General features: G+C 31.3%; 1 protein-coding gene across 6 annotated transcripts in view; it reads right to left on the reverse strand.

Moving 5' to 3' along the window:
* Positions 1-354: 354 nt before the first annotated feature.
* Positions 355-22,918, reverse strand: part of Arl5 (ADP-ribosylation factor-like 5) — a 41,015-nt gene continuing 18,451 nt past the window's right edge. For all 6 annotated transcript variants that reach the window (XM_075298885.1, XM_075298886.1, XM_075298884.1 and 3 more), the window contains 4 exons: positions 5,899-6,107; positions 5,708-5,833; positions 5,342-5,451; positions 355-1,075 (listed from right to left, as the gene is read on the reverse strand). In XM_075298885.1, coding sequence (XP_075155000.1) covers positions 1,027-1,075; positions 5,342-5,451; positions 5,708-5,833; positions 5,899-6,107 — 494 coding nt within the window. In that variant the 3' untranslated portion in view covers positions 355-1,026. The remainder of the gene's footprint in view (positions 1,076-5,341; positions 5,452-5,707; positions 5,834-5,898; positions 6,108-22,918) is intronic.

Consider the following 22,918-nt stretch of genomic DNA (forward strand, 5'->3'; position numbering starts at 1 on the left):
AGGTACTTGCGAATTTTAACCATCACTGCCTTTTACAGTGAGATACCATAATAAAAATGGGCGGAACCAAACTAACTATTAAAAATTTAAAAAAAATAACAAATAGTATTTAAAAAAAATAGAAAAAAAATAAAATTTTTGATAGGGCTCTTTTAAATTTTGGTAAATGCTAAATTTTGAACAAATATATTTTATTTTATAAATTTATAAAATACTAGAAATAAAAATATATTTTTCTAATTTAAAAAAATACTAAGATATTTAAAATTAAAAACAATTATATATATATTTTTATAAGAGCACACAAAAATTGTACCATTCTGCGATTATTATAAATTAAGAAACTACCACATGTTAGAAAAAGTACAATTTAATTTATTTCAAAGTATTGTTAAACAATATTCTTTCTATTAACTTAGAAACACACAGCGAAAGGAGATTTAAAATAATATTTATGTTTATTTGGTAGTGATTGGTGTATGTCTTTAGCTTTTACATGAAAAAAGGTGTACAGTCAAGATTTCTGTGTAGATTATGGGGCCAAATATGTTTAATGCCTATATAAATTATTTTGATTCATTTTAATCAACTGAGTAATTTACATTGGGTATACATATATGTATGGGATACAATTTATTTCTATATATATATTGGTAGACTCCTTTATCTCTGTTTTGTTTTTTAATATATCAATAACGTATAACGTTTTGTTTACAATTACAACATAAAAAACTACCTTATGAGAATATGTATCGGAGTTTTGTTAGATTTTCGGTGTCTCTTTGTTTGATTTACATTGGTTATTTTCCTTTTCTGTTTTTTTTTTTTTTTGTTTTCTTCACTTATAAAATACATTTGTTTATATAAAATTATTAATAATTAAATTATTTGTTTTATTTCTTTTTTAACTATTTTTTCTGTTTTTTTTTTGTTAATTTTTTATTTTATTTAATATAATAATATATAAATAGTAAATTATTGATTTAACTATAAACTACTATCGCAGTCCTTTTGTTGATGAGTATGTCATTTCTTTTTGATACGTTGAACAATCCATTCCAGACCTTGATAGAGACTGCAATAAAACAAAAGAACAATAAATAACAACAAGCAATCACTTCATGTAATTGAGAGAAGATACAAAATCTAATGACAACAAAAGGAGATACAAGGAAAATTAAATAATAACATAAGACTTTGCAATCTTATCTAAATACGGTAGTAGGCTATGACTAGCAAAATAACCAAAAATGACATAGTTCGCTCGCCTGGTATTTTCTTTATTTACATGTAGTTGCTATATAAGATAGCGAGAAAATGCATAAATATTTAATATGATGTCCCTCTAAAATAGACTATGATAAAAAATTAAAAAAACATTGGTAGTTTATAGGAATGTTGCACACCGTACAAATACCACTGCCCATAGTACCAAAGGAACGTGGCCTCCAATGCCAACTTATTAAACCAAACTAAAATAGCCTTATCACTAGGAATACAAAAATTAGAAATAGAATTAATAGACTTTTGAATTTTTTTGAAAACCGAAAACTATATCGACTTTTTATAGTGACCATAACGAAAAATCTAACTTTCACGAAAAATTCGAATTTGAATAAAGCTCTTTTTATGTTGAAATTTAACCAAAACATCAAGAAGTCGAATTTTCAATAATCGGAAAAATCGATTTTTTCCAAATTTCCAAAAGTTGAAGTGGGAAAGTCGAAAGATTGACTTTTGGAAATTTCGTTTTAAGATGACGAATAACCGTGTATAATTGGATCTGTGATAAGTTAAGTGGTTCAAAAAATATTGATGCGAAAAAGCCAAATTTTCAAAAAAATTGACCTTTTCCGCCAGAAAAGTATAACCATTGAAAAAACGTCGGGGTTCTCTTCATGGTCGTATAAATGACGTAGTAATAAGACGTAAGTAATAAGATCAACTAGAAGAAAAACGACCGCAAAATGACAAAGTTATAAGCAATTGAATGATGTCAAATCATGCAAATATGAGCCACTCACCCACACAAAAATGCATTTCTCTGTGGTCGAGAGGCATTTTTGTGCGCGTGATTGGCTCATGGATTTGGTCACTCAATTGCATATAACTTTGACATTTCAATTATTTTATGGTTTACAAATTTTTGGCGGAAAAGGTCCATTGTAAAATACAATTGTTTGGCCTTTTCGCATCGATATATGAACCACTTAACTTATCACAGATCCAAGTATAAACGATTTTAATACCTTTTATTTAAGTACCAACAACGATATAATCGGACATTTCTAACTCGAGATATAATTTATTTAGTGAAAAAAGAGCGAAAAATTAAAAATAACGGGATATCTCAAAAACTGTTCCATAAAAAATTTTTGAATTTTTTTTTTTGAAATCAGCAGATCAAAATACATAAGAAAAGTTGCCTCTTATCAAGTGTACCTCTTTTGTAAACTGGTGTTATCATTACAACATCACAAGATTATTCTGGACATGTTTTCATATAGCCTCAGACTTCCTCAAAGCACACATTCAATCAGGAAATTAATTGATCCAATTAATTTTTTAATTGAAATGTCTTCAATCACAGAAATGATGATCAATTAAAAACTTAACAGATCCAATTAAAAACTTAATTGATCCAATTAAACAATTAATTGATACTATTAATTTTTGTGATCGATTTTTGTTTCAATTAAACAATTTGTTGAATCAATTAAATTTTTAATTGAATAATTTTTAAAACTCAATTAAAATTTTAATTGGAAAAATTTTCGTGAAATTTTTTGATGTGCCTATAGAATACAGGTTAACTGTCTTACAGCTATTTTCATGTAGCTCCGTCAGGCTTTAACTACCAGCTAACAGAAAGTAAATTGCAAATGTCTTATCTCCGGTTAATTTTAATTGAAATTTACACCAGTTTAGTTCCTAACTGACATATGGAATATATAGACAAGATGACAGATATGTCCATAGTGCGGTTCAAAAGTTCGTTAGCTTACACTAAAGAAGCTAAATGAAAATGGCCTTTAACCGTATAAAGACAGTGAATAATAGAAAGTCAGGAAATATTATTTCTAATAAGCAATTACTGTTTATAAACAATTTTTTTTATGGCGTTTTCGTTTCGCATAAAATATGTTGCCTTGGTTTTGCACCACTTTTTCCCTCATTGCATTTTCGCCCAAATTATAGTGTCATTCCAAAGTTATTGTTAATTCATAATATTGGGAGGGATACAGAATCCATAATTTCTAACAGTGTCCTTCATATTGAGCAATCAATTTCGAGAATGTTGCACCTACCTTCCAATTGAAATCGACATTATATTCATACACATGCCACCCCCAGAAAAATGTTAGCATGCCTCAAAATATTTATCGGTAAAATATTTTTAGTAATCATACCTTTGAATTCGAACATTAATATCATGTATATAAGTTTATATATGCGAAAGCCTTTATTTATTTTATTTATATCGTATAAAATCTTATTATTTTTAAGCGATCGAAAAAGTTTAAGTTTTTAGCTTCGCCCATGATACATATGAAAAATATATATGAAATATATAATAAAAATGCAAATATCGCCCTATGTTTTTAAAAATATTGTTATTAAAAATTAAAATTGAATAACTTCATTAAATATAATACGATAAACGAAAAGTAAAATAAACGCCAAAAAATATAAAAATACTAATTTTTGAGAATTAATGTATTCTCATATGTTACAAACGAAACTATCTTTCAACAAGTAAGTAAAGTAGAAAGTCGGGTGGGGCCGACTATATCATACCCTAAATCACCCCTACTGAATTAGTAAACATAAGCATTTGTGGGGTATCATTGGTATAGGTTTTGGGGCATCATTGGTATAGGTTTTGGAGATTTCCATATTTAAGAACATAAAGGGGGGTACATGTTTATGGGAGTCTTGTCACAATCTGAGCAGAAATGTCTAACATTAGGAGCTATAGGTTATTTTGCACCTAAAGAGTTAGTATGCCACTAATATTGAATCCATTATTAAAAAAGAGCAAATCGGTCAATTAGTTGTGGGTAATAAATCCAAATTTGTAAAAATCGGGCAATAAGAGCTACATGTAAGTCTAAATGTGATCAGCTAGTACATCAAAATTTGCAATTTGAATAACATAGGTTAATAAATAAGAGTATTATGGCCAAATATGGCAAAATCGAGCGATGCATATATATGGGACCTATATTTAAATCTGAAACAATTTGTATAATATTTTGCAGGTATGAAGGTTACCTTGTGTAAAATTTGAGTATGATCAATTAAGAAGCCAACTTGGAGTACGATCGGTTGATAAATAAGGGTTTTACGGCCAAATTTGGCAAAATCGGACAATATATATGGGATCTATATCTAAATCTGAACCGATTTCGATTATTTTTAGCACATATTGTCAGTACCAAAATTATAATAAGCAAAGTTTGAGTAAGATCGCTTAATATATAAGGTTTTTATGGCCAAATTTGGGAAAATCGGGCGATACATATATATGGGATCTATATCTAAATCTGAACCGATTTCGATGAAATTTTGCAGACTTAAAGGGTGATGAAAACGTTTACTATGTACAAAATTTGATGACGATCGGTTTGTAAAGAAGCGCAATGTGACTCCATTTATCGAAATAGGGCGATACATATATGTGGGAGCTATATCTAAATTTGATCCGATCTCTTTCAAATTCAATAGCGTTCGTCCTTGTGCCCAAAAACATACTGTACCAAATTTCATCCAAATCGGTTAATAATTGCGACCGGAATCCTGTGAACAACAAATACATGGACAGACGGACGGACGGACGGACGGACACCAAGCGCTAGATCGACTCAGGAGGTGATTCTGAGTCCATCGGTAAATATTTTATGGGGTCTAAAATCAATATTTCTGGTAGGCACATTTTTTGGCCGATCAAAGTTATTATACCCTGTCCACTATGTGGTTTAGGGTATAAAAATAGAAAAACCAAATTGATTTTAATGCGAGTGATTGATTTTCGTTCGAATGTGTTTGCGTACGATTTACAGGAAATTTGCAGAAATAATAAAAAAAATATTTGGTACAAACTACTGCATTTTAAATTAAATTTCTCAAACTTTGTGGCATTCCTATGGGTGGTTATGATGGTTATTTGTCTCTGTCTTAATGTTTAATTTAGGATTCATAAAAAGTTCATTTAATTTCTCATACAATATCCGAGGACCCGTTTCTCATCATATATTTGACTGGACACAACTACAATATTAATTTTGATATTCCTCCTCTTCGAATGCAAAAACATTTTGCTTTACTTTTTAAGACTTACCCTTCACCGGTTAACGCACAACACGCTTGTATATGCCATTGATGTTTCTTTATCGATGTTAAATCCAATTGACGTGATATTTCTGCCGCTGACATTGAGCCTTTTAAATCCTATAAAATTTTAAAACAAACGTAAATATAAACAACAATTTGGGGATTTTCACAATGAAAAACAAATGTTGTAAAATAGAGATCTATTTACGTTTTAGTACATATGCGATATTTTTTTGTCATGGAAAACTTTTCCATGATGAAATGTTTACATAATCATTAATATTAAAAATTATACTACTCGTAATACTATCAGATCTTTAGACAACATTTGTATTTTTACAGTGCCGAAAATCTCTATGAATACAAAACAAACCTGCTTATTTGCATAAACCAATAAACTGGCTTTACTTAAGTCTTCGTGTTGCAGCATTCGATACAGCTCCTCACGTGTCACAGCCAAACGTTCACGATCCGTAGAATCGATAACCATTATAATAAACTATACAAAAATGGAAGAGAAAGATAATTTAGTATCACATATTTAATAGCAATTGTAGATCATACCTCGGTATTTGTATAGTATGTACTCCATGCCGCCCGTAAACTCTGTTGTCCCCCCAAATCCCAAACAAGGAAATGTATATTCCGCCAGACAACTTCTTCGACATTTGATCCGATGGTGGGTGATGTGTGGACGACTTCATTCATAAGAAATTGATATAGTATTGTGGTTTTGCCTGCATTGTCTAAACCAACCATGACTAATTTATGCTCTGGAAGTAAATAAATAAAATAAAATATGTCAATTATTATATTGGAATGAATAAAAGAAGTAGTACTAGTAAAAAAAATCAATGATTAACATGCACTCATGAACCAATGAATTTATTAAGACCCTGACAATTTCTAAAATATTTTTGTGGAGAGGACATACCCGTAACTGTGATGAATTTTTATACCCTTCACCACTACTGTGGTAAAGGGTATAATAAGTTTGTGCATTTGTATGTAACACGAAGAAGGAAATGTCAGAGACCCATCGTTTAGTATACCGATAGCCTTAGAATTAAATTCTGAGTCCATTTAGCGATGTGTCTGTCTGTCTGCCTGTCCGTCTGTCTGTATATGTAATTTTGTGTACAGCTCGCAGTCTAAGTTCGATTGTCCTCAAATTTGGCACAGAGTTTTATATTGGCTCAAAAACAATCGCTATTGATTTTGGAAAAAATCGGTTCAGATTTAGATATAGCTCCCATATATATCTTTCGTCCGATTTCGACTAATATGGCCTCAAAAGCCAGAGTTTTGCCCTGATTTGCTCAAATTTTGCACAAGGAGTACGTTTAAGGGTATCATTCAGTGTGCTAAATTTGTTTAATATCAGTTCAGATTTAGATGTAGCTCCATATATATCTTTCCCCCGATTTAGACTCATATGGTCTTAAAAGCCAGAGTTTTGCCCTGATATGCTCAAATTTTGCACAAGGAGTACGTTTAAGGGTATCATTCAGTGTGCTAAATTTGGTTAATATCAGTTCAGATTTAGATATAGCTCCCATATATATCTTTCCCCCGATTTAGACTCATATGGTCTCAAAAGCCAGAGGTTTGCCTTGATTTGCTTTAAATTTTGCACAAGGAGTATGTGTATGTGATAACACTGGAAGCGATACCAGCGTGATGAGGTCCCGTGGGGCCTACAATAAAAAAAGGATGGTAGAGAGGTTATCCCTACGATATTTTTCGATCATTTACTGTAGGTGGACTCTTCTATAACGCACAAATTGCATATATAAACATTTGGTTGTAAATATACAGTTTTATTTAATTTTGAATAGGATACAGATAATGTTAAAATTTTTGATTAGTATACTAGTGGCCCTGATGTTTGACGCAGGCGTGGTACCTATAAGTATCCTTATACGTACCAAGCAACAATATATTGTTTTTGTAGTTGAATGTTCTTAACAAACTGGATTTTTGAAGGAAAAACAATACGATTTTTTTTAGTGGCGTTCGTTTTGCTCGCAGTATTATGTGCACAGTGGTTGTTTCAAACTTGGTCCAAATTGAGGCACATCTTGCCAAATTCCAGGAGCCGATAGGTCTGGAAAATGTATAGAAATATAAAAACTTATTTCGACCACGATTTTCATGAAGTTCAAATAACTTTTTTTGCACTTTTACTCTCACTATATTGGATATATCAACGGAAGACATAAAATTATGTACTACCAAGCAACGAAACCAATGGAAACTTCAAAAATGACAAATTCTTCCAAATAACGGTATTTTCTGAAAGGATGTTAGTGTTATTAATTGTTCCAAATACGAAAATCGCAATATCTTTACACTGCTTTTTAAACTGTGCTAAAACCACTAATGTAATTAGTAATAGGTCCCATTGGACCCCATCACGCAGAATCGCACTAAACTTTTTGAAATACCTATAAAAACCGATTTCATGATTCAATCACATAAAAATTTAAAGTTTTCAACTTAAAACACTTCAGTACAAGAAGTCATAAACCATCAAGCTGAAATTCATATAAAAGATAAAGTTATGTATGAATAAAAATCAAAAAGGTCCAGCGGGACCTTATCACGCACAGAAGGGTTAATTAGTATCGTTAAGCGTGCCAAATTTGGTTCAAATCGGTTCAGATTTTGATATAGCTCCCATATATAACTTCCCCCGGTTTACACCCATATTACCACGGAGGCCAAAATTCTCCCATTTACGTTTTTTGCTGAGATAGTAGGATTATTACACTAACTATGCATATCAAATTTGGTCAAAATCGGTTCATATCTAGATATAGCTCCCATATACATGTACGCCAGAGTAGGGGAAATATGGTAGAATGGTTCTTATTTTAGACCCATTTACAATGGGAATTTCCTCCAATTGACTCGATAGTTCCCACGGAGAATACATTTGATATGCTAATTAAGTGTGTCAACTTGATCTAATATGGCCAAAATACCCACATTTTACACAAAATTCTGTGATGATTTCCCCATATCGTAGTCATATCATACACACTGTAATGTCAAACTTTCCACAGAATAGTCGATTTTTAAATAAAGCTTCGACTTGTGGAAATATCGCCCGAATTGGCCAAATTATATATCACAACCCACAATTGACCACATATCTTGGCGAGATTTAACCAGTATCCTTGTAAAATCGCCATTGCTGAGTAGCAAAAATTTTAAATATTACTCGAATTGCCCTATATCACGTATACATACGTATCGCCAGATAAATCATAAATGCTCTTTTGTACAATTGCATCAAAATTGCTCTAGCTGTATATTTCCCATACTTTTTTTACTAACATTGTGCTTCAACCCAGGGTGTTAGCCGATTTAATTTTTAATTCTAGCGGTTTTGTAGAAGTACAAAAAATTGTCTCCAAATCGTTTCAGATAGAAATATTTGTATATGGGAATATAAACCTTGATAATAACTCCCAACAAATTTGAAGGAGTTCTAATGGTAACACAAATTTTGGTCTACATAGTGGTGAAGGGTATAATATAGTCGGCCCCGCCCGACTTTAGACTTTCCTTACTTGTTTTTATTATTTAAGTCTTATAAAATTATCTGTTAGTAGTACTTAAATAAAATATATTTTGTGGCTTAATTGACGAATTGACTTATATTTTTAATTGAGATTGCTTTAAATTAATTTGGCGGAAGTAATTGGATTCAAAATATTGGATTCAATATTAATTGAATCCAATATTTTTTTAATTACATTGCGATTATAATTGAAAATATTCAACTACGGTTTCAGTTGAGGGAGATGGCTATTGTTGGTGAGCTCAAACACCTTAAAATGAATAACATGTTTGTGTACAGCACCATAAATATTTATAATGGTTCAGAAAAATTTGCAATGGTTCGGCGAGTGAACTCAGGCCATAGTGTCAATTAAGATCTAAAAACCATCTCATCTTGATTCTTTACAATAATTAATGGAAAAAATAGTAGATCTTTTATGGGAAAAATGAATTACACCTAGACTTCGCTTTGCGTCGCAAATACGTTCCAAAAAAAAAACACGACGGAAACTGAAACGACGCAAAGTGAATTATGAGTTTCTATGGCAAACCATGCAAAGATTGGAGACACATAATAACGCAACTTCGAAAATCCAACGACGCAAAGTGAAAACTAGTACTAATTCAGCAGCGACTCTACTTGGAAACAACGCAAAGCGAGGTCTAGGTGAACTTCGTTTGAAAATTTAACTAAATTGTTCTTAACTTTTTGAGATTTCCACAATACGTTTTTAAAAAAGGAAAATGCAATGACCTACCATGTCATTATGTTTTTAACTCTCTCCTCATAAAAGAAAAAACAACTAAAAGTACAGAGAAAGCTTATTGGTGCCAAATCATCTCCGTATTAATCGTGTAATAGTTCATTCTTACTATTTTTGGGAAACATAAGAAAATTTTCTTCTGTTTTAGTTTACATTAAACGTATTTTAAAGGTGATTCAATTTTTTTTAATTTTAAGACATACATAGGATAAGGAATATTGCATTGAGCTGTGGAAAATTAAAAAAAAAATATTATGCTAAAACCAAATAATTTTTCTTCAATAAAAATAAATTAAATTTAGCATCATTTTAGTGACGAACTTGTTTTCTTTGTATATACACGTCAATAATTTCAAATATAATCTTACTATTTCCCACACTTCAGCAAGAAAAATACTAAATCGCCTACTTATTTATTCCTCTGAATACTTATTTATTCCTCTTGAACTATAAAATCTTAAATCAAATATTGAAAAGGGGAACTAGACTACTTCACAATCTCTAAAAATACAATCAAATCATATTCAAAATATATAGGGAAGTACAACAAAATGCCACATATTTATGGATAGATAAGATAAGAAAAGAAATAACATTGAAATCCGAAAACTCTCAAACTTGTAACTGTTTTAAATGCCTCTGATAATGGCATGCCATCATGATAAAGATAAATTGAAAGATATTTACCTCTGCTCGCGCTATAAGCTGCAATAGTATCTGATGCGCCCCCCAAAATATATTAGGCCATAGACTTCTTAAAAGGGCATAGGCTTCGCCATTACAATAAAATGCAATTTTCAAAATCAATTAACCCGCATTTTAAGACATAGACTGCTAATGGACAAAATTCAATGAATACATGCCGATCTCAATTAGCTTCGAGCGAATGGTATAAAATTGTTACGAAATTATTCGCGCCTGTATTTAAGAAATGTTTGTGTGGGATGATGACATTGTTTATGATGGTAGCGATGGCGTTCATGGTAATGATAGTGGATTAAACTATTAATTGTCGTTGTAGCTTCAGCAACATTGTCGACAACAATGTTTTCACAATCAAATAATAGGGTGTTGGATTATAAGAGTGATTGAATTTAAATAATAATTACGTTCCACAAAAATGTTGACCTTAGAACGAGTATTTTTTAATCACTATTTTAGAAAACAAAATCTACGTTGACAAAAATATAGGACAAATATAAAATATTATACAAACTAAATTTTACAACACACAATTTACACAATATTAAGAAAAAATTATTTTGTGACATCGGCGGTTGTAATACCGTTTAATGCACATTTCTTTTTACGTAAATATTATTCTTTATATGAACAAACAAATATGTTACTGTTTTAAAGGAATACATCTTAAACTAAACTGATCATTAAATAATTGCGTTAAGGGAAAGAAGTTTTACCCCCATTTTCAAGAAGCTCCGTTAGCTAACGAACTTTTAAACTGCACTATGGACATATTTTTCATCTTGCCTATATATTCCATATGTTAAGAACTTAACTGATGAAAGATTTTCAGTTAACTGGCAGTTAAAGCCTAACGAAGCTATATGAAAATGGCCGTTAGAATTTAAATTTTAACTAAAATAGTTTTCTAATTACAACATAACTTTTTATCAAATTGATGAAAATTTATTAAAAATAGTATTTATTTTTTACTTGCATATATTGAAGGAAGAAATTGGATTTAAAAATGGTTAAAATGTCTTTAAATGGTTAATGCCTTAATGAACAATTTAAGCAAACTATTTTATTTTTTAGTAAAATTTATATACAACGTTTTTTTCTTATTTTTAGTTCACGCCATTAAAGTAAGCAAAAAATTATTCAAATAAGGAACGAGCAAATGTTCACGGGGTAAATTTTAACTAAAATCAACAAATTCTCATGAACTAAAATAAAGTTAAGTTGGCATTAAAGTTAAGTTGGCATTTGAGTGTAAATCACTTTTGTAAAGAAAGAAGAAGAAAATTCTTCGTGATCAAAACATTTTTATTTAAATATTTTTGTTGTTATCTTACATATCATTTACCGACGGTTTAGTAATATTGGAACATCGCTGGACCAGGTGTATCGAGTATTAAAAATAAATTTCCACTTTAGTACTTAACGATCCACCCTCCTAATGTGAAACAAGGCACATCAACATCATTTATTTCGGTGCAAACTTCTAAGAATACAAATATTTTCCAAGTAATTCCGCTTGATTATCTGATCCTTGTACGCCCTCAAAAAATCGCTTCTGTACCATATACCCAAACATTTTTCTTCAAGCATATATATTTTCAGGATTGGACCAAACAAAATATTGTTTGTACTGTTCAAACATATTATGTTTCACCTTAGAGCATACACTGGTAGAAAAAAATTTAATGAAATTTTCTTTGTGTGGATATATTTTTAAGGCGCCAATTGGTTACTTCCATTCTTTTACTTGCAGCATACTCTCTAGGTCTGTCTTTCTAAACACATATATGTCCCAAACATTATATGTTCTAACATATTAACATATATGCCCCAAACATGTTATGCTAGTTTATGAACATTATATGCTTGCACTTAAAAATATTATGTTAAAAAATTTGAGTTCCAAACATATAATTTTTACGCCCAAACATATGAAAAACACTCTTTTTCGTTCGTGTATTATGCTTTATACCGAAATTAAATAAATACATTTTACCACGCAAATCGAGATCTACCTGTATTTGCTAACACTCATAATCAGCAATTCACGAATATCAATGGACTATTTCTGTTTTGCTACCATCATCACGCAGATCAATGGAATATTTCATTCTCATAACATGCTGAGGGCAGTTCACTGTCAACATCATCAACACCAAACAAAATTCAGAGCTGTGAAAAATTAAATAAATATTTTTTTGGGGGGCATAATGAAACTGAAAGCGAAGATTATTTAACAAATGTTGTATTCATTATATATGGTAGACAAGAACTTGAATCGTTAATTTTAAATAAAGCCTTAGTTTTTGTTAACAATTAACATAAATAAAAAAATGTGAACATTTTTTGCTAGCAGTTCGCAGAAAATAGAATAAGCAACTTTTTGAATGAAATTTTAGATTGTAATGAGAATCGAAAATTTGACTTTCAAAATTTGGAATATTCGACTTTTACAAAATTTCTTTTATATAATGATGTCTTTTCATGAAGCCCTTTTAGAGTTTCCTAACATGTAATTTAGGAAAAATGGTTCAGTTAAAATTAGTCCTCATCATTCTGCTTCAAGCATAAATATTTTCAAGATTGGTTCAAACGAAATATTGTTCGTATTGTTCAAACATATTATGTTTCAACTTAGGAACTGGTAGAAAAAAATATTTAATGAAATTTTCTTTGTGTACATAGGTTTTTAAGGCACCAATTTGTGACTTCCATTCTTTTACTTGCAGCATACTCACTAGGTCTCTCTTTCAAAGAACATATTTGTTCATATGTTATTTCTAAACTAATATATGTTGATTCCGATGAAAAGAAGCGTAGAATTACACTAAAGATGTATTTAAGATGCAATTCTCTTTTACATTTAAGTTTTGCGCACTTGATACTGGGAAAACATTTTTAATTCGTTCGTACTTTCTGTTTTTTTTTTCATATGTGGTATCAAAGTCCTTTAAAAATATGTTAACACATGCAAAATTTCCTAATTCAGGCTCGACTTCAAGCATAAATTATGCCATGGTTCAAGTAAATAACATGTTTCAAGTAAAGTCTGAAAAATCTCCTCATATTCTTGTATGTTTTTTGCTTTAACATAGAGTCAAACACGAAGAAAAAACATTAAATTTAAGAGCGATTTCAATAATAATTGTCCTTAGTTCAATAGATTTTTTTTTATGTAAATATACCCAATTTGAAGTCGAATCTACTAACGAAAAAAACGACTTTTAGTAAAGGAGAAAAAGTTTGGGCAAGAGAAATGCGTCTTCTATACACAGAAAAAAATTTCCGTAGTTAAAGTAACCCTAAATTTAACTTACTTTTATTGGAAAAAATTTATTTGCTAGTAGTTCAATTTTATTATTTTTATCAAAATTTTCCACAGCTTAATGAAATCTTACTTTTTTAAGTATGTCTCAAAAATTTTATGAACTAAACGTGAGTATAAAGTTCAATGACCGTATAGAAGATTTTCGTACGATTCCCAAAAATAACATAGTAAGAATGAACTACTGTTAAAATGGTCATGATTTGGCGCCAATGATTTTTTTCTTTACTTTTAGTTAATTTTTTCTTCTATGAGAGGATGTAATTTTGTGTACTGCAGTTAAAAAGTACAACAGGGCATTAAAATTCCCTGGAGCAAAATTTAAAATTCTGTGGAGCAAAATTTAGTTAAATTTTCGTGCGAGGTAGTTCATTCTTCCTATTAAACAGTTCACTTTTTTTCGGTGTACTGAGCAAAACAAGACAATGAAAGACAATGACTGTAATGAAAGTACCCGAAATTCCCCAAGCGTCAAAGATGGACGAAGTTTTCCTTTATTCTTAAAGTTGTTTCCTTCAGGCTATACACTATTCGTTGGGGACAAACGTGGCCACTATATCAATAAAAGAAAACGTCTATATAGGATTTCGTTTCGAAGGAAAGAATTTTTTTAATGTAATGAAAAATATAGGCTTTGTGTTTCACACATATTTATCAAAGATACTATAATGGCTTTTTTTCAACTCTTTATATATAAATTACAACATATCATCTGTTGCGTTAAATCGATCTACAATCCAAAAAATTATAATTCTATTATTTCATTATTTTTTATATACTATCGGAAAAGAAACAACGAGCACTTATCACAGTTTGTCATAGAGGCTAACGAACTTATTTATAGCTTGTGTAAAGGTTATCAACAAGGTAGGCGGCAGGTGGTGGCCAATGTAATCTAATACTCTACATTCAATTTAAGTATCATCCATCTTAAAATTGCCGGATGAGACAACTAAAGCCCACACACGCAATAGTTTTAGTAGCTTTACAAAATATTGGTGTACCTGTAATTATTTTTATTTTATATCGTTTACCATACATGGAAAAAAGTGAACCGTTTTAGGGGAAGAGTGAACTACCTCATACGAAAATTGAATTAACGTATATGCCATTTTCTGAGATTCCCTCATAAAAAGAAGAGTTTTTTTTTGCACTGAAAAAAAAACATGCCCGGTTCCAAAGGTTTTGTATTTACTCTAATGATTTTGGTATTGATTCCGAACCAAAGAAACGGAGAAAATTTGTTTCCTTGATTAATTTTCCGTTTTTTAAGTTGTTTTCTTTATATGCTATCAAAGTCCTTCACAAACATGTTAACAACAACATATATTTTCAAATTCAGGCTCGTTTTCCAGTAAAAAAATGAATTTTTTCATGTAAAAAACGTCCTTAAAATAAAGTGTTGAAAAACATGTCCTTTTTATACCCTCCACCATAGGATGGGGTGTATATTAACTTTGTCATTCCGTTTGTAACACATCGAAATATTGCTCTAAAACCCCATAAAGTATATATATTCTGGGCCGTGGTGAAATTCTAAGTCGATCTGAGCATGCCCGTCCGCCCGTCTGTTGAAATCGCGCTAACTCCCGAACGAAACAAGCTAACGACTTGAAACTTGGCACAAGTAGTTGTTATTGATGTAGGTCGGATGGTATTGCAAATGGGCCATATCGGTCCACTTTTACGTATAGCCCCCATATAAACGGACCCCCAAATTTGGCTTGCGATTGCTCTAAGCAAATTTCATCCGATCTGGCTGAAATTTTGTACATGGTGTTAGAATATGGCTTCTAACAACCTCGCAAAAATTGGTCCATATCGGTCCATAATTACATATAGACCCCATATAAACCGATCCCCCGATTTGCCTTGCGGAGCCTCTAAGAGAAGCGAATTTCATCCGATCCGGCTGAAATTTGGTACATGGTGTTAGTATATGGTCTCTAACAAGCATGCAAAAATTGGTCCACATCGGTCCATAATTATATATAGCCCCCATATAAATCGATCCCCCGATTTGGCTTGCGGAGCCTGTAAGAGAAACAAATTTGATCCGATCCGGCTGAAATTTGGTATATGGTGTAAGTATATTGTCTCTAACAAGCATGTAAAAATTGGTCCACAGCGGTCCATAATTATATATAGCCCCCATATAAACCGATCACCAGATTTGACCTCCGGAGCCCCTTGGAAGACCAAAAGTCATCTGATTCAGTTGAAATTTGGTACGTGATGTTAGTATATGGTATCCAACAACCATGCAGGAATTGGTTCATATCAGTCCATAATTATATATAGCTCCCATATAAACCGGTCCCCAGATTTGATCTCCGATGTCTTTTGGAGAAGCAAAATTCATCCGATCTGGTTGAAATTTGGTACGTGGTGGTAGTATATGATATTTAACAACCATGCCAAAAGTTGTCAATATCAGTCCATAATCATATATAGCCCCCATATAAACCGATCCCGAAATTTGATTTTGGAGCCTCTTGGAGGAGCAAATTTCATACGAGTAAGTTGAAATTTGGTACATTGTGCTAGTATATGGCCGTTAACAACCATACATAACTAGGTCCATATCGGTCTATAGTTATATATAGCCCTCAGATAAATAGATCCCCAATCACACAAAAATTGGTCCATATCAAGTTCATAATTCTATATAGCCCCCATATAAGCGACCCCCATATTTCAATTCGATTCGTAATTATTTGTAGACTTACCTATACATAACTTTTTTGTCTAATATATACCACGTGGACCATGGACTAACTCACAATTTAGAAAACGATGTTAAGAAGTTTTAAGATACCACAACCCAATTAATTCGATTGTGGATGACAGTCTTTCGTAGAAGTTTCTACGCAATCCATGGTGGAGGGTACTAAGATTCGGCCTGGCCGAACTTACGGCCGTATATACTTGTTTAACACTTCTTTGCTCTGCAGTCAAGACAATTTAATTAATTTTAAATTTTTATATTTAATTTTTTTAAAGTATTTTTCTGATTTATTAAAGCCAAGTTGACCAAAAAAAATTCTTTCATGTAATGATATCCATTTTGAAGTCGAATCACTTAATTATAAGGACAAAACGACTTCATTGAAAAGTTTCTTGACTTTTGAACAAGGAAAAATAAACTTTATATCAGATATGCGTCTTCTTTGCTAAGCAAAATTAGCATTCGTATTTTAAGGACAATGGAATCTTTGACTTCACGACAATATTTTTTTCAGTGTGAGGAACGGAATTTTAGACAAAGTTTTCTTTTGTCTCTAAAAAATTTTATTAAAAGAAAATAAAAAAGTATTGAGACAATCATGGAGTCGCTTATTGTAAATTTGGGTTTAATTGCTCTAGAAGAGAGTACTGTATAATAAAAGGGCAATTTCATTTGCCTAAAACTTCGTTCCGGAGAAAAGCACAAAGTGACAATTTGTTGACATATTTGAATTTTTAACAATTTACAAAATTCTTCCTTTTCATGAAAGCATAAATTAATTAAAAGTAAAGAAGAAAATTATTGACGCCAAATCATTACTATATTAACAACGCTGTAGTTCATTCTTAAATAATAAAAGTTTTGAGACAGAAAATTTCATTGGGTTAGGGAAAATTTCTTTAAAAATTTTAAAAATTAACTAAGACATAGTTAATTTTGGCAATAATTTAACAACTGACTAGTTTTCTGCATATGATAACGAAAGTATTTTATATCGTGGTGAGTATGATAAGTTTGACATTTCATTGGATACACCTCGACCATATGAAAAAAATCTTGAACAGAATGATGACAATTTAGCAATGACCGTGAAGGTCAAAACATTTTTTTTTAAATTGGTGCAGGAAAATCCAACGGTTATTAAAAATGTCCATTATTAAACAAATGACAAATTTAACTTAATTTTATTGCAAAACAGCAAGATATTGAGAAACCGACCCATAGTCATAATTTGAGTTGGTATAGAAAAGACGTTGCATCTTACAATTGCATTTCTTTTCACTATAATTTTAGAATTGTTATTCAAGTATGAGATGTACTAAATTGATTTTTCATTGAAGTTACAATCAAGAATGCAATAAGTGAATGTGTAATTTTTATTGATGGAATTGGAAGCGAGCGATGGCAATTTGGTATGCATAACATGTAAATGGGTAAACTTTTGTTTAGGTTGGCGCACTGCATATATTTATACCCCAAAAAACTATCTTATTGGGGGTATCAGATTTATAATTTCGTGCAAAGAATAAATAATGTAAATACTTAATCTTAGGAAAATTTTCAATTAAGCAGTGTCTATCTGTCTGTCCTATATTCTTGTGATATTACTCTGTAACATATACCCCAAACACACTTTTCTTCAAGAATATATATTTTCCGGATTGGTCCAAACAAAATATTGTTTGTATTGTTCAAACGTATTATATTTCACCGTAGGGATACACTGGTAGAACAAAATTTTAATGAAATTTTCTTTGTATATATTTTTTTAAGGCGCCAATTGGTTACTTCCATTCCAGCATACTCTCTAAATGTATCTTTCTAAACACATATATGTTTATAGGCTATTTCTAAATTAATATATGTTTGCATCCAAGAATATTATATTTGCAAACATTTTATATCCCAAACATAATATGTTCTAACATATCAACGTATATATCCCAAACATGTTATGCTGATTTATGAACATTGTACACTAATAGAAAAAATTACGTTCCATAGTCGTGAACGGACGGTGACAAAATGAAACGGAAACGTTCACAAAAAATCAAAACGGAATGTTCACAATTTCGTCCACGGGCGTTCACGATTTCATGAACGGCATTCGTTTTTCTTTGGCCATGAAAAGTCTTAAAATAATCGTTAGACGTTATTATGGCAACTCTCTCGGTGGTGCAATGTGCTAAGGCGACTGTTAACGCGTATGGTGCAGGAACACAGGTTCGAGTCACGCAAGCGGAAGTTTTTTTTAATTTTGTTTATAAAGTCGTAACCATAACGTTGTCAGATCATGAACGCTGATTGTTGTTTTGACAACGCATGGTGTGATTTTATCGTTGTCAGATTGACACCGCCTGTTCACAGTTTGACACCACATGTGTGTTGATTCACTTTCATGAACGAATCGTTTTGAAATAAGCACGCCGTGCATGATTTTTTCTATGAGTGTATGCTTGCACTTAAAAAATATTATGTTAAAAAATTTGAGTTCCAAACATATAATTTTTACACCTAAACATATGAAAAACAGTCTTTTTGGACCGTGCACCAACTCAGATTACACTTAAAAAAAACGTCAAAATCTGCTGGGAAATGGTCTCATGTGCGTAATAATTCACTAATTAGGATACAACTTGGAAAACTAATAAACAAAAACTTAATAAAGTGAAAGATTTAAATAAATATCGATTTCATTCGCTATGCAAAGTGTGCTGAAATATGAGACATATATTTCACCCAGTCTTCAAAAAAAGTATCAGCAAATTTTTCAAACGATTTTTTGAAATTCACTGCATTTTCTTTGTCCTTACTATTCTTCATTCCCATTAACATTTAGAACATTTTAATTTATTGTTTAAGTAGCATAAAACAAATGTTTTCATATATCATCTCCAAAGAATTTCTAATAACGGAAAAATAAACTCATCTCTAGAAGAGCATTCTTTGGTATCAATTAAAAGTAGTGACTTTGTAAGAGCTTTTAATTTTTTGCTGGACTCTTTTTTCATGCTTCAACCCATACGTTAAAGTCATATATCTTTCATATATGAGGGAAATAATATAAAGAAAAATATTTTTGAAAAGGGAATTTCGTTTGTATAAAATTTCGTTCTGGAGGAAAGTATTTGTTTCTTTGAGTGTAGACATAAAGTTTTGAATTATGTTAAGTTTTCTTCGACATTATACTTAATCTCAACTTGTAAGTGAATCACCCACATCTAAAACTTTAACCATACGCAAAATAATATTTTTTTTATTAATTTTAGGGACACTAAGAGCGAATAAAACTTGGCGATATCAAAACACATGTTTGCCATATGTTTGACAAATTGATATTCACAATCGAAAGGTAGAGAGCCACACATAAAACATATGAAGCAATATCGTAGAAGGGGTCATAAAAATATAATCAAAAGCTTATGTCAGCCAAACTGCTGTTGGATAAAACCAGTCACAATCACACCAATCCACAGATGGTTATTTTGAATATACGACGTATTTTCGTTTTACCATAGGTCAGTTTACGATGAATTTAATCACTATGCCATGAAGTCGGCAGATCAACCATAGACCCGAGAAAAACCGAAAATAAATATTTAATCGTAGTCTTCTTCATCATAATTATGTGTCAAGAGTATGGTATGAAATGATTGGAAATTTAAAAAAATAAACAAATAATATATCGATCACTTCATAAACGAGTATTAATTAAAAGTCCAAGCTTCTTTACTCATGCATCATCATCATAATAATACCCATTGATTGCAATAAAATGAATATAAGACGTGATAAACTTTGACTTGTACACCATGGATGCGTAAGTAGGACAATACAGAGCTCTATAGTAAGCAAGTGAACACAGCGATAAGTTCGGCCAGACAAAAGTTCCTATACCCTCCAACAAGAATTTTAATCGTTACACTCCAAAAAAGTTTACTAGTATTTGGAGTTTTTCAAATAAAGATTTTGTTTTTAGAAAACTATGTTGCCTTAAAGCTACGTTGAAAAAAAAGAAAATAATAATATAAGGCCTTAAGTTCGACTCGGCCGAATATTAAATACTCACCACCATGAATCAAATATAATAGCCACTGTGGTTCAATGGTTAGCATGACCGCCTTACATACACAAGGTCGTGGCTTCGATTCCTGCTTCGACCTAACACCAAAAAGTTTTTCAGAGGTGGATTATCCCACCTCAGTAATGCTGGTGACATTTCTGAGGCTTTCAAAGCTTCTCTAAGTGGTTTCACTGGAATGTGGAACGCCGTTCGGACTCGGCTATAAAAAGGAGGTCCCTTGTCATTGAGCTTAACATGGAATCGGGCAGCACTCAGTGATAAGAGAGAAGTTCACCAATGTGGTATCACAAAGGACTGACTAGTTAAGTGAGCCTGATACATCGGGCTGCCACCTAACCTAATCTAAATATAATAACATAGTTTCCATTTTGGTTACTTAAAACTATATAGAATTTCAGGTGGATTTGATGACAAATATCGATTTAATACATATGGAGACTGCATCAGATTTTAGATTTAAAAAACCCATATTTGTTTAAGTTTAGAGGAATCTTTACCATCTAAGCGTGCAAGAAAACTCTATGAAATAACTTCGATATACCAAAATTTACATATCTCTTTACTATTTTAACACACCATTAGATTTGGAATTCAGTCAAATCGGATAAAAATTGCTGTGTCTAGAAGCCCAAAAAGTTAAATCGGGTGATCGGTCTACACTGAAACAAATATTTACGTGATATTAAAGATTAAGCAACCTCAATTTTAGGATGCGCAGTTTACACACAATTAAGGACAATTTTTTTTAAAATAATGAAAATTTACATAAAAGAAATTTCATTGCTTCAAACATTTTTTTCATTAAATTTAGGACACACATTTTGAAAATGTTCATCCCTTCGATAAAGTTACATGTCTTTAAATTAAGACAAATTTTCCTTAAAGTAAAGAAACACATTCTTGATTTAAAGAAATCGTGCTTAAATTAACTGAACTATTGAATCTTTAGATTTAAGATAAAAACGCTTCAAGACTTATTTTGAAGATTTAGCATCATTGTTTTAAAGTTTTTTTGGAATTAAGAAAATATTCTTTTACTTCGAAGTATCCGTCATAATTTGGATTTTTATCGATACATATGAGGGCTATACCCAAAAAAAATGGACCGGTTGATGCCATATTCGACACACCGACTTATTGACATAAAATACCTCTAGTTTTTTAATTTCCTTCAATTGCATAAAAATTGGATCAATTTCGCCCATTTTCGAGCTTGACCTACTTGCAGACAAAAATGCATCTGTGCGATTGCATTATTATGTTATTGAATGCTTTTGCGTCTTTGCAACAGACAAACGGATATGGTTATAACCTCTTAGAATTTCTCCCTGATCATGAATATGGTATATACTTTATATAGTCGGAAATCGATATTTCGATTAGAGGTGTGCACGTTAGTAATAGTTTACACACGCTCACGCACACTCACGACTGAAAAATCATACTCACGCACGATATTTTTTGCTAGGACTCACGCACACTCACGAAAAGAAAATTTGTACTCACACACGAACCGTCGTGACTCACGAAAAATATGGTGACTCACGAATAATTTTATGATTAATTTACCTTACCAAAGTGTCTGAAAACATGAGCATTATTAATCTTATAAAAAAACAGTTTTAATATTGATTAAATGTTGTCACCTGTTTTTCTTTTTCAAAACTTAAGCATTTCAGCAAAAAAAAATGTATACGTCATTTTTTTTTCTTTCTAGCTTGTATGGTAAATTGTTGCTGGCTTGTGTATCGATGCCTGATCGTTTAATTAAATTCGTGGGAAATATGCTTGCAGACCTCACAAAGAACGCTTGAGAAGGATTTTGTTTCACTACTGGAGTGGAATATGATATTTAATCTTTGCTGTTCACATATATGAACATATAGACACTGAGTGGCTGCTTTAGATAGGTTAATAAACTCTAGTGCAGTTGCAACGCAAGTGGTATTTTGTTTTAACAAAGTTCCAAAGCTTTGGATCTTTAATACCTTACATTGTACTGAAATTAGTCTGAGCAAAATCAAAAACAGACAAAAAAAACAATTTTTTATTCACAAATCATTAAATTAATTCCGTACTTTGATGAAAATATTGGAGTTAGAATTTTTAAAAATCTCTTTGGCGTCACGGTAGACATTTTATGTGGAGTTAGCCACTGCACCCAATTAAGATACGACCCAGTTCTGAATTAAGGTTTCTATGCAGTGACATTTTTAAATATTGCCATGTTACCTAAATTTAAAGAAAAAAACATGTTCTCTAGATTAACCCCATTTTTAAATCGTGATATGGACATATATTGTCATCTCTCAATTTGTAATTTACTTTCCTCAAATTCGCAGTTAAAACCTAACGGTCCTACATGTGAATGGCCGTTACACTTTAAAATTTTTGCAAGACTTCTATTGGAT

This window comes from Haematobia irritans, chromosome 3 (genome assembly GCF_050003625.1).
Source record: "Haematobia irritans isolate KBUSLIRL chromosome 3, ASM5000362v1, whole genome shotgun sequence".
NCBI classification, from domain to species: domain Eukaryota; kingdom Metazoa; phylum Arthropoda; class Insecta; order Diptera; family Muscidae; genus Haematobia; species Haematobia irritans.